The sequence below is a fragment of the Ornithorhynchus anatinus genome, chromosome 12 (assembly GCF_004115215.2).
Source record: "Ornithorhynchus anatinus isolate Pmale09 chromosome 12, mOrnAna1.pri.v4, whole genome shotgun sequence".
Classification (NCBI taxonomy): domain Eukaryota; kingdom Metazoa; phylum Chordata; class Mammalia; order Monotremata; family Ornithorhynchidae; genus Ornithorhynchus; species Ornithorhynchus anatinus.
Genome location: NC_041739.1, coordinates 47,107,473 through 47,120,709, shown reverse-complemented (window position 1 = coordinate 47,120,709; position 13,237 = coordinate 47,107,473). Strand labels below are relative to the sequence as shown.

The following is a 13,237-nucleotide window of genomic DNA, read 5'->3' as shown; positions in this document are numbered from 1 at the left end:
TTCGTTAAGCGCTTACTATGTGTCGGGTGCATGGGGTATCTGTCATTTCACCTCATTCACAGGAGTTTCTCTAACCATTTCGTTCATTCGATCATATTTATTGGGTGCTTACTGTGTGCAGAGCACCGTACTATGTACTTGGAAAGTACAATTCAGAAAGAGAGACAATCCCTGCCCACAATGGGCTCACAGTCTACAGTGGGGGAGACAGATGTCAATACAAGTCAACGGGCATCAACATACATAAATAGAATTACAGATATAGGTATACATACAAAAGTGCAGTGGGGCAGGGAGACGGGGAAAGAGCAAAGGCAGCAAGTTGAGATGTGGAAGGGAGGGGGAGCTGAGGGAAAAAGAGGCTTAGTCTGGGAAGACCTCTTGGAGGAGGTGTGTCTTCAGTAGGGCTTTGAAGGGGGGAAGAGTGATTGTCTGGTGGATTTGAGGAGGGAGGGCATTCCTGGCCAAAGGTAGGATGTGAGCCAGTGGTCGGTGGCAAGACAGGCAAGTGATGGAGGCACAGTGAGAAGGTTAGCACCAGAGAAGCAGAGTGTGCAGGCTGGGATGTAGAGAAGGGAGGTGAAGTAGGAGGGGGCAAGGTGATGGAGGGCTTTAAAACCACTAGTGAGGGGTTTTTGTTTGATACGGAGGTAAATAGGTAACTGCTGGAGGGTTTTGAGAAGGGGGCTGACATAACCTGAGCGTTACTGTAGAAGGATAATCTGGGCAGCAGAGTGAAGTATGGATGAAGTGGGGAGAGGCAGGAGGTTGGGAGGGATGCAGTAATCGGCGGGATAGGATGAGTGATTGTACTAACATGGTACCGGCTTGGATGGAGAGGAAAGGGCAGATCTTGGCGATGTCTTGAAGGTGGGACCGGCAGGATTTGGTGACGGACTGGATGTGTGGGGTGAATGAGAGAGCAGAGTCAAGGATGACACCGTGGTGACGGGCACGAGAGACGGGAAGGAGAGCTGTGCCGTCTACGGTGACGGGAAAGTTCGGGAGATGACAGGGTTTGGGAGGGAAGATAAGGAGCTCTGTGTTGGACATGTTGAGTTTAAGGTGGTGGGAGGACATCCGAGTAGAGATCTTCTGAAGGCAGGAGGACATGTGAGCCTGGAGGGAGGGAGAGAGAACAGGGGAGGAGATGCAGATTTGGGTGTCATCCACATAGAGATGGTAGTTGAAGCCTTGGGAGCGAATGAGTTCTTCAAGGGAGTAAGTGTAGATGGATACTACTATCAAGACCACCAGTATTACCAATACTCTGCAAATAGCAAGGGACTATTCTATTTTTTCATGGTTTTTGCTAGGTGCTTACTAGTGCCAGGCACTGTTCTAAATTCTGAGGCAATCCAGTAATCCAGTTGAAGTCCCTGTCCCACACAGTGCTCACAGTTTGAATCCCCGTTTTGCAGATGAGGTAACTGAGGCTCAGAGAAGTAAAATGATTTGCCCAAGCTCACACAGATGACAAATGGTGGAGTCAGAATTAGAACCCAGGTCCTTCTGACTCCCAGACCTGTGCTCTATTGACTGTGCCCCGCTGCTTCTCATTCTGTTTATGCATTTCCTCAGGTTGGTGAGTCAAACTCATGTTGACTGATGCCACAATCATAGCAATAATAATGGCATTTGTTAAGCCCTTACTAGGTGCCAAACACTGTTCTAAGCACTGGAGTAAACACAAGGTAATCAGGTTGTCCCACGTGGGGCTCACAGTCTCAATCCCCCTTTTACAGAAGTGGTAACTGAGGCACAGAGAAGTGGCTTGCACAGACAAGCAGCAGAACCGGGATTAGAACCCATGACCTGACTCCCAAGCCCGGGCTCTTTCCGCTAAGCCACACTGCTCCTCTGACCTCATGAGACCACCAGTTTCACTTCGACATCACGTCGTGTTCTAACCAGATAAGGTGCATGTTGTTGGATGTTCCCAAAGTCCTTGAGCGCGCTCATCCTGCAAAATGCGGGGAAACGTGCATTCTGAAAGAACCGAGAGTACACAGCAACGCTTTTTCACACATCGATCCTAGTCTCTCTGGTCCCACTTCACAAAACAGCTACTGACATGTGGTTTAAGGCCATTGAAATACCTGCTTCACTAGAAAAGGAAAAGCATAATCTGTTCTCTTTCATGTGTGTTTTAGGTAAGTGTTGGTCTCTAATGTAAAAGGGGTTTACCGTTCAAATGCTTGCTATATCCTTCGGTTATTTCCATTACTTTTGAGGTCATCATAGAGCCAGGGTCCTTGGGCCCCCAGCAATTGCCAGCTAGGGGAGGAACCAGTGCACCCCAAGAATGCTCACCCTCCCATCTTAAAGGTGGGACCCCGAAACGGCCCAGGGAGCATCTGAGGTTCAGCTGGCCTGTCCGACTGACCAGCTGGGCGGCTGCTGAAGCTGGGAGGAATGTCGGACGTCCCACAGATGCCCTTGTGATAGCAAGTTTGCAATATTGTGGGTTCCATGCACAGATGGCTCAGGCTCACTCTGGTTACAAACAGACAGTCGGTATTTATGTTGCTAAAGGTTGAAACAGTAACTTTACAACAGAATCTTAAACTAGATAATAATAATGATGTTGGTATTTGTTAAGCGCTTACTATGTGCAGAGCACCGTTCTAAGCACTGGGGTAGATACAGGGTAATCAGGTTGTCCCACCGGGGGGGGGGGGGCACAGTTAATCCCCATTTTACAGATAAGGTCACTGAGGCACAGAGAAGTTAAGTGACTTATCAGTGACAGCTAAGTGGTAGAGCCAGAATTCGAACGCATGACCTCTGACTCCCAAGCCCGTGCTCTTTCCACTGAGCCACGCTGCTTCATCAGGGGCTCTCCCTGGACTAATATACATGTTCCTAACTTCCACCTAGGGATTGCCAACCCTCTGAACCCACTCCTATTATACCCCTTAGTAGTTCTTCTGTGGCCAGAAAGAGAACAGGATCTTTCCTGGCCCATCTCCCGGCTGCCTCCTAGCTTTTCCTGCAGACATCTGCTTTCCAGACGCCTGTCTTTTCGTGGCTCTCTGGGTTTCCTCCCGTTTTCTTATCCCCCTCCTCCTTATTCGAATCCTCCCCATAATCGGCTGTGCTCCAACTGAGGGCATTAGGTGAACGGCATCCATACCGAAGAGCTTTCCCTCTGGGAGAACTGAGTTGTTTCTCCATTCTAGAAGCTTCTGGGCCTTTTCTCCTCATCTCGACTAATTGTGGAATCTGTTAGGCGTTTACTGTGTGCCAGATACTCCAAGCATTATGTTGAGTACTGGGGTAGATACAAAATCATCAGGTCCAGCATAGTCCATGTACCATGTGGGGCTCACCCTCTTAAATGGGACGGACAACAGGGACTTCACCCCCGCGAGGAATCTGAGGCACAGAGAAGTTAAGTGACTCGCCCGAGGTCACAGAGCAGGCATGTGGTGGAGCCGGGATTAGAACCCAGGTCTCCTGACTGCCAGCGGACCAATGATCGCATAAATGTCATTTTAGTTCTCCATTCTGACCATCAGATGGTCCCCGAACCCCATGGGAAGATCTTGATGGTTCAGGAAGAGGGAGGTGTGGGGGAGGTGGGAGGGCAAAATGCAACCTGAACAGTACTCTTGAACACCATTAGTATTTATTGACATATAAATCCAGAGGACGGAACGAACTGCACCTCAACATGGGCAGCTATGAATTCTGAAGGGTTTGGTGAAGTGTTTGTAATGACGGCAATTAGACGGGGTCAGTGTGGGCAGGCTTCTTAAGTCTTGAGTAGAATTTTGAAGACAACCTGTGCTTAATCAAGCAATGCAATATTGAACACGTACTGTGTGCAGATCGCAGAAGCAGAAGCAGCGTGGCTTAGCGGAAGGAACACGGGCTTGGAAGTCAGAGGTTGTGGGTTCTAATCCTGGCTCCGCCACCTATCAGCTGTGTGACTTTGGGCAAGTCACTTCACTTCTCGGCGCCTCAGTTCCCTCATCTGGAAAATGGGGATTGAGACTGAGCCCCATGTGGGCATTTACCTCAGTGCATAGAACAGTGCTTGGCACATAGTAAGTGCTTAACAAATACCATCATCATCATCATCAAATCACTGTATTAAGCACCTGGGAGCATACAATAGATCTAATTGATGGAAATGAGTAAAAAAGTAGTATGGTGGCTCCGAGGCAAAAGATGAGAGATGAAGGGACTTAGTGTTTGGCACATAGTAAGTGCTTAACAAATTATAAAAAAGAGCAGATAGCAATTATTATAAAGAGCAGAGCAGTGGATGGATGAAGCTCCTCGCGGGAGTTTTTGACTCGATTTGCGGCAAGCGGAGGCCACTGTGAGGTTCTGCGAAAGCGTGATCAGAACAGCTCAGAAGGAAGATTAGTCTTGTTGCTGGGGGCAGAAGAAGAGATTGGAAAGGGGAGAGTTGGGAGAATCTGTTGTAGTCCAGGTGCACCATGATTAGGACCTAGAGTTGTGGGAATGGGGAGAGGAAGTGGCATCTGGGAAGGAGGTTACGGAGAAAGAAGTTGAAGAAGAATTCAAGCTTACAGGCCTCGGGGATTAGGGTGACAGTGAGGGAGAAGTTGTGAAAAGGGGAGGTGCGTTAATCAGTCAACGGTATTTATCGAGAGCTTACTTTATGCATATATGCCAAACCACCACTCTCCCCACCTTCAAAGCCTTCTAAAGGTCACATCTCCTAGAGGGTCTTTCCCGATTAGGCCCTCTTTTCCCTGACTCTCTCTCCCTTCTGTGTTATCTATGCACTTAGTATTAGCCAGTTGGTATTCACCCCAACCTCAGCCCCAATGCACTTAAATTAACATCCATAAGTTATTTTTTTATATTAATGCCTCTCTCCCCCTCTACACTGTAAGCTCATCATGGGAAGGGGAACGGGCCTATCAACTCTGTTGTACTATAGTCTCCCAAGCACTTAGAACAGGGCTCTGTACACAGTCAGAAAGCGCTCAATAAATACGACTGACTGCAGAGCATGGTACTAAGCGCTTGGGAATATAGCAAACTTGATGGACATATTCCCCGCCCACGAGTTTACAGGCTTAGAGGGGGAGACAGACATTAACATATCTTATGGAGCTGAAGGGCAGGGGTGAAAGGGTACAGATTTCAGTGTATAAGTGATGCAGAAGGGAGTAGGAGTAAGGGAAAAGAGGGCTTAATTGGGGAGGAAATGTGATTTTAATAAGGCTTTGAATGTGGTGAGATTGGTAGTCTTTTGTTTATGAAGGGGGAGGGAGTTCCAGGCCAGAGCGGGGATGCGGGAAAGGGGTCGGCGGTGAAAAAGACAAAAAGAAGGTGCAGTGAGCAAGCTGGTGCTAGAGGAGCAGAGTGTGACATCTGGGCTGCAGTAGGAAATCAGGTTTATTAGGGACAATGTTATTATTTATTAGGGGTGTCAATCAATGGTATTTATTAAGCACTCACTCTGTGCAGAGCACAGTACTAAATGCTTGGGAGAGTACAACTCGAGAGTTGGTAGACACATCCCCCGCCCATAGGGAGTTTACAGTCTTGAGGGGAAGACATTTATATAAATTAGGTACAAACGTGCTGTTAGGCTGGGGGTGGGAGGTGTTGACTGTCAAGTGCTTTAAAGGGTCCAGGCAACGGGTAGAGGCAAAAATTCAGGGTCAAGGTCACTGAATACAAAAGCAAACGGAAAGTAGGAGCCCTGGGATTTGACAAACAACCCCACCTTTCCCCACCCATTGTGGGGATCCTGTGCCTTGCAGGAAGGGCATAAGACCCAGCTGTAACATGCCTTCACGACTGGAGAAATGTTGTTTAAGATGGGACCGTTGGTCCAGTGACGATGATCCTGCCTATTTTTCTACAGTGACATACTACGGCTTTCGTGGTTTTTGCCGTCACAATGTTTTCACTTTATTATATGACGCTTTCCATGTAAGTCTGTTGCCCGTCCTCCCCACCAACCCCCAATCCCTTTTAGATTGTAAACCTCCTCTGGGTCAGGGATTGTGCCTGATTTGATATCCCTGTACTTTCCCGCTGTGCTTAGTAGGATGACTTATACAAAATGCCCAACAGATGCAATAAAGTGTAAATATTTCATGCACAGATGAAACAGTTTCCTTGTGGATTAACCACAAGAGTCCTTTTATCACAACTCCAGTTTTTTTTTTTGCTAAGAAACTTTCTCTTTCTGTACATTCACGGAATCAGACCTTTCATCAGGTCATTGTGTCACCTGTACCTGATCGTTAATTTGCATTACAAAGACTATTAACCACCGGGAGGATTGCTTCACAGTTCTGAAGGTATGAAATTAAAAAGTCCTATGGTCACAAACACATTCAAGCAGACGGTGAAACCCTCCTTGGGGTGCCCTGGTTTGTTTTGAATAGCTGAAACGTGGGGACCCGCAAGAGATTAAGCAATCCACCAGAATGCCACACTGAGACAAGTCTTAGTAATGCAAGAGGCAATATCAAGTCACCTCTGCCGCAGACACTAGGCTAGACCGCAGTCTCCACAGAAAAGACTCAATTACCTCCGTATTACCTAGGCAGAAAGATGATAAGGTTTATAATGATCGAGGTATTTAAGCATCTACTGTGTGCTAAGCGTTGGGGTGGGTACAAGCAAATTGGGTTGGACCCATACCCTGTCCCACATGGGGCTCCCAGTCCCAATCCTCATTTTACAGATGAAGTAACTGAGGCAATGAAAAGTGAAATGACCTGCCCAAGGTCACACAGTAGACACGAGGAGGAGGCGACGTTAAAATCCACGACCTTCTGACGTCCAGACCCGTGCTCCATCCGCTACGCCAGGCTGTTTGAAGGCCGCTTATAGAGGTCTTGACCCTCACCGTTAGACGAAGGGCACGGCCGAAGTGTGTCTAGCTGACGCCTCCAGAAAATTAAAGTCACGTCCTCCTCAAAAAGAAATGAATCTGCATAAGGCAAGCCTGGACACAAGAGGGTAAGAGAGGGGTTGGTTTGGCATGGGGCCTCCTGGGGCTCCCTTCCTACAATTAAGTGGAAAGAGCCTGAGCTTGGCAGTCAGAGGACATGGGTTCTAATCCCAGCTCCGTCACTGGTCTGCTGTGTGACTTTGGGCAAACCATTCACTTGTCTGTGCCTCAGTTACCTCATCTGTAAAATGGGAATTAAGGTCGTGAGCCCCATGTGGGGACACGGGCTGTGTCCAGTCTGGTTAGCTTGTTTCTACCACAGGGCTTAGTACAATCCCTTTTAGATTGTAAACATCCTTCGGGCCAGGGATTGTGCCAGATTTGCTATCCCTGTACTATGTGCTTTATTATTATATAATTAGAATAATATTGTTTTCATTACAATGACTCCCCACCTTTAAAGCCTTATTGAAGGCACATCTCCTCCAAAGAGCCTTCCCAGACTAAGCCCCACTTTTCCTCATCTCCCACTCCCTTCTGTCGCCCTGACTTGCTCCCTTTGCTCTTCCCCCCTCCCAGCCCCACACCACTTATATGCAATCTGTCATTTTATTTCTTTGTATTGACATCTGTCTCCCCGCACCTAGATTGCAATAATAACAATTCATTCAATTATTATTTGAATTGCACTGCATTTGAGTGCTTACTATGTGCACAGCTCTGTTCTAAGCACTTGGAATGTACAATTCAGCAACAGATTGGGAGATGAGGAAAAGTGGGGCTTAGTCTGGGAAGGCATCATGGAGGAGATGTGTCTTCTGTTGGTGAACTGTTCATTCCAAGCACTTAGTTCAGTGCTCTCCACATAGTAAGCACTCAATGAATACGACTGAATGAATCCCTGCCCAACAACGGGTTCACAGCCTAAATAATTATAGCATTTGTTAAGCGCTTACTATGTGCCAAACACAAGGGTAAATACCAGGTCATCAGATTGCCCCATGTGGGGCTCACGATCTGAATCCCCAGATGAGGGAACTGAGGCACAGAGACGTTAAGTGGCTTGCCCAAGGACCATTATAGTAATAATAATCATGCTGGTATTTGTTAAGCCCTTACTATGTGCAGAGCACTGCTCTAATAGCTGGGGTAAATGCAGGGTAATTAAGTTGTCCCACATGGAGCTCACAGTCTTGATTCCCATTTTCCAGATGAGGTAACTGAGGCCCAGAGAAGTGAAGTGACTTGCCCAAAGCCACACAACTGACAGGTGACGGGGCCAGGATTAGAACCCATGACCTTTGACTCCCACTGGGCCACGCTGAAGGTATTCATTAATAATGTTGGTATTTGTTAAGCGCTTACTTGGTGCCGAGCACTGTTCTAAGCGCTGGGGGGGATACAGGGTAATCAGGTTGTCCCACGTGGGGCTCACACACTTTTAATCCCTATTTTACAGATGAGGGAACTGAGACACAGAGAAGTTAAGTGACTTGCCCACAGTCACCCAGCTGACAAGTGGCAGAGCCGGGGGCGAACTCATGACCTCTGACTCCGAAGCCCAGGCTCTTTCCACTGAGCCACGTTGCTTCTCCATTCATTCATTCAATAGTATTTAGTGAGCGCTTACTATGTGCAGAGCACTGTACTAAGCGCTTGGATGAATCGTACTCTCCCAAGCGCTTAGTTCAGTGCGCTGCCCGCAGTAAGCGCTCACTAAATACGAATGAATGAATGAATGATTGGGAGGCGAAAGAAAGTCGGAGAAAAAGGCGCGGTCGGCGCGAGCTCAGCCTCCTCGCGTCACGCGCCCGTCGGCCAATCAGCAGCGGGCAGGTCCAATCCCCCACGGCGGGGGGGGGGGGGCGCGGTGGCGGCCCCGCGACCCTCCCTTTCCACACCGCCCCCTCCCCCCCGGGTGGCCCCGCCGAGCCGCAGCCGCGCGCAGGCGCCGTAGCCGCCGGGGAGCCGAGGGGCCGGGAGCGGAGCAACGGCCGCGGCCGCCATGGTGCTGGAGAGCGTGGCCCGCATCGTCAAAGTCCAACTCCCCGCCTACCTCAAGCGGCTCCCGGTCCCCGAGAGCATCGCCGGATTCGCCCGGCTTACAGGTAACGGAATGAGGCCGGGGGCGGGGGGGAAACCACCCCGCCCCGGCCCCCGCTCCTTCTCCCGCCTTCCCGCCCCAACCGGCTCGACCCTGACCCGAGGGAGGGAGGCAGGGAAGGGGGAGCGGCGCCTCCGCGCGCGTCGCTACGTCACGTCACGTCACGTCACGTGGCCTTACGCGGCGTCCCGGCGCGCAGCACGCCTTGGCCAAGGGGCCGGGGCCTGCTCTTCTGAGGAGATTGGAGGCCATGCCGGAGAGACGGCAGAGCGCTTAGCTGATTGTGCCTCCCTTCGGCTTCCGAGCCTCCGTCGGGCCGGGGGCCAGCGGATTTTGACCCTGCCCGGCGGCCTCGCTGCGAACTGCGCGGGGAGGAGGAGGAAGGAGGGGAAGAGGGAGAGCGCCAGGCCGCCTGCAGACAGTCGCCTCTGACGGACACCGCTCCTTCTTGCGGATTTATTAAATAAATGGTGGTATTTGTTAAGCGCTCACTACGTGCAAAGCACCGTTCTAAGCGCCGGGGGATACAAGGTGATCAGGTTGTCCCACGTGGGGCTCACAGTTTTAATTCCCGTTTTACAGATGAGGTCACTGAGGCCCAGAGAAGTTAAGTGAGTGGCCCAAAGTCACACCAATGACAAGTGGCAGAGCGGGGATTCGAACCCATGACCTCGGACTCCCAAGCCCGGCCTCTTTCCACCGAGCCACGCTGCTTCTCTCTTAAGCCCTTGCCGTGTGCGGCGACACACCTATTACAGTGCTAAGCGGTCGCGTCGTCCTCGAAAAATAACCCGACAGTGTCAGAGTGAAGATCGGCAATTCCCATCGTAGGGATCGATTATCCCATGTGGTGATATCAGCCGTGTCAGCTTGTCAGCTGTGTGACTGTGGGCAAGTCACAACTTCTCTGTGCCTCAGTTACCTCATCTGTAAAATGGGGATTAACTGAGCCTGATGTGGGACAATCTGATGACCCTGTATCTTCCCCAGCGCTTAGAACAGTGCTCTGCACATAGTAAGCGCGTAACAAATACCAACATCATATAGATCGAAAGATGCAGAGAAGGAGGAGAGTGGCGTGCAGCCCCCAGCCGCCCTCAGAACCTTGTCTTTATGGAAGCGTGCGGCCAGGTCGTGAGGAAGGGAGGAATGGGGGAGCTGGCCATCGGCTCTGGGTTCAGTTCCCATTTTGCGGAGGAAAACAGATGTGCAGTCGACAATTAGTGGCTGCAGTCGGCGGTTAACAGCGTGAAGTGATCACGGATTCTTCACGTGGGACTCAAAAGGATGTGGTGGTTATCTTCATTTCACAAACTGGAGGGGATCGTAAAATGGAAGGAAGGCCCGGACTCGCCAAGATGGAGTCACCCTTGTCCATTCCGCTCCTGTAGGCCTGGCTGCCGGTCGGTCGGTTCCTGTGGACAACACACATCCCCTGCCCGCGGTGAGATCACAGTCTAGAGTGGGGGGAGACAGACATAATAACATTGGTATTTATTAAGCACTTTGTGCCGAGCACTGTTTTAAGCGCTGGGATAATACCAGGTGATCAGGTTGTCCCACGTGGGGCTCACAGTCATAATCCCCATTTTACAGATGAGGTCACTGAGGACCAGAAAAATGCCCAAGCAGCAGAGCCAGAATTAGAACCCATGACCTCTGACTCCCAAGCCCAGGCTCTTTCCACTGAGCCACGCTACTTCTCAGTCAATACATCGATCAAGACATCAATACAAAGAAATAAAATGCTAATACGGACATAGTGGCCAGGAGGCCGGGGAAGGGCAAAGGGAGCAAGTTGGGGTGACGCAGAAGGGGGTGAAAGATGAGGAAAAGTAAGGCTGGCTGGGAAGGCCTCTTGGAGGAGATGGGCCTTCAGTAAGGCTTTGAAGAGGGGGGAGTGTCATTGGCAGCATGGCTCAATGGAAGGAGCCCGGGCTTGGGAGTCAGAGGTCATGGGTTCTAATCCTGGCTTGGCCATTTTTCAGCTGTGTGACTTTGGGCAGGTCACTTTGCTTCTCTGGTCCTCAGTGACCTCATCTGTAAAATGGGGATTGAGGCTGTGAGCCCCACATGGGAAAACCTGATTACTTTGTATTCCCCCCACCCTCCTAGCGCTTAGAACAGTGCATCGTACATAATAATAATGTTGGTATTTGTTAAGTGCTTACTCTGTGCAGAGCACTGTTTTAAGCGCTGGGATAGACACAAGGGAATTGTCCCACATGGGGCTCACAGTCTTAATCCCCATTTTACAGATGAGGTAACTGAGGCACAGAGAAGTTAAGTGACTTGCCTACAGTCACACAGCTGACAAGCGGCAGAGCCGGGATTCAAACCCATGACCTCTGACTCCAAAGCCCATGCTCTTTCCACTGAGCCACGCGCTTCTCTAGCTTCTCAAGCGCTTCTACATAGCAAGCGCATAACAAATACCATCATCATTATTATTATTATTTGAGGAGGGAGGGCGTTCTAGGCCAGAGGCAGGATGTGGGCCAGGGGTCGGGGGCGAGACAGTCGAGATGGAGGCCCATTGAGAAGATTAGCACTAAAGGAGCGAAGTACATTGGCCGGGTTGTAGAAGGAGAGAAGTGAGTTGAGGTGCAGAATGTACAGTGGGCTCTGCTGCATCCTAATCCTTCTCGACCACTCAGCTGCCTTTGACACAGTCCACTACCCCTTTCTCCTGGAAACGTTATCCGTACTCGGCTTCACTGAGGCTGTACTCTCCTGGTTCTCCTCCTATCTCGCTTATTCTCGGTCTCTTTTTATGGGCTCCTTCTCCAACTCATCCCCTAATGGTGGGGGTCCCTCAAGTTTCAGTTCCGGGTGGCCTTCTATTCTCCGTCTACACCCATTCCATTGGAGAACTCATTCGGATGATCCCCAAATCTACATTTCCAGCCCTGATCTTTCTCCCTCTCTGCAGTCTCGCATTTAATAATGTTGGTATTTGTTAAGCGCTTACTATGTGCAGAGCACTGTTCTAAGCGCTGGGGTAAACACAGGGGAATCAGGTTGTCCCACGTGGGGCGCACAGTCTTAATCCCCATTTTACAGATGAGGGAACTGAGGCCCAGAGAAGTTAAGTGACTTGCCCACAGTCACACAGCTGACAAGTGGCAGAGCTGGGATTTGAACTCATGAGCCCTGACTCCAAAGCCCGTGCTCTTTCCACTGCGCCACGCTGCTTCTCAATGTCCTCCCTTCAAGACATCTCTACTTGATATCCTCCGGTCACCTCAAATTTAACATAGATAAAACTGAACGTCTTATCTTCCCACCCAAACTCCATCTTCTCGCTCCCTTTCCTGTGTGTCCTTCCACTCTCACAAGCCTGTAAATTTGGCATTATCCCTGACTCCTCTCTGTCATTCAACCCACGTATTCGAGTCATCACTAAGTCCTGTCCGTTTTACCTTGGCAATATCGCTGAAATCCACCCCTTCCTCTCCATCCAAACTCACATTAATACAAGCACTTATTTTATCCTGCCTTGATTACTGTATCAGCCTCCTTGCTGGACCTCCCTGCCTCCTGTCTCTCCCCACTCCAGTCCATACTCCATTCTGCTGCCCAGATCATTTTTCTTCAAGAACATTCAGGCTGTGTTTCACCCCTCCTCGAGAAACTCCAGTGGTTGCCCATCAACCTCCGCATCAAACAAAAACTCCTCACCACTGGCTTTAAAGCTCTCAATCCTCTTGTCCCCTCCTACCTCACCTCGCTACTCTCCTATTACAACTCACCCGCACACCTTAGTTCCTTTAACGCTGACCTCACTGTACCTCGATCTTGCCTCCAACCTTTCACCCACATCCTGCCTCCGGTCTGGAACACCCTCCCTCATATCAGACAGATAATCGCTTTCCGGTACTTCAAAGCCTTAATGAAGGCACATCTCCTCCAAGAAGCCTTCCCTGACTAAGCCCTCCTCTCCTCCCACTCCCTTCTGCATCGCCCTGACTTGCTCCCCTCATTCATCCTCCCTCCCCGCCCTACAGCACATATGAATAGGTCTGTAATTTCTTTCTTTAGTCATATTAATGTCTGTCTCCCCCTCTAGACTGTGAATTTGTCATGGGCAGGGATTGTGCTTGTTGCTGTATTTTACTCTCCCAAGCGTTTAGTACACTGCTTTGTACACAGCGCTCAATTTATACCATTGAACGAGTGAATAAATGAAGGCAGTCCCTAATCAATGGATTTGAGTGCCGATACAGCAGACACTG

At 49.9% G+C, this 13,237-nt stretch overlaps 1 protein-coding gene and 1 long non-coding RNA gene across 5 annotated transcripts in view; one reads left to right on the top strand and one right to left on the bottom strand.

The window, feature by feature from the left end:
- Positions 1-5,879: 5,879 nt before the first annotated feature.
- LOC120638727 lies at positions 5,880-9,119 on the bottom strand. The gene is made up of 2 exons (XR_005660617.1): positions 8,955-9,119; positions 5,880-6,952 (listed from the first exon to the last, which is right to left on the bottom strand). It is a non-coding gene; the product is annotated as an uncharacterized LOC120638727 (long non-coding RNA).
- The window catches only part of CISD2 (CDGSH iron sulfur domain 2), a 28,706-nt gene continuing 24,310 nt past the window's right edge, over positions 8,842-13,237 (top strand). The window contains exon 1 of one of the 4 annotated variants that reach the window (XM_029076527.2): positions 8,842-9,006. In XM_029076527.2, the coding sequence (XP_028932360.1) occupies positions 8,904-9,006 (103 nt within the window). In that variant the 5' untranslated portion in view covers positions 8,842-8,903. Of the gene's footprint in view, positions 9,007-10,031; positions 10,447-13,237 lie in introns of those variants that run through there. The other 3 variants (XM_029076528.2, XM_029076525.2, XM_029076526.2) reach the window with 3 other exon arrangements.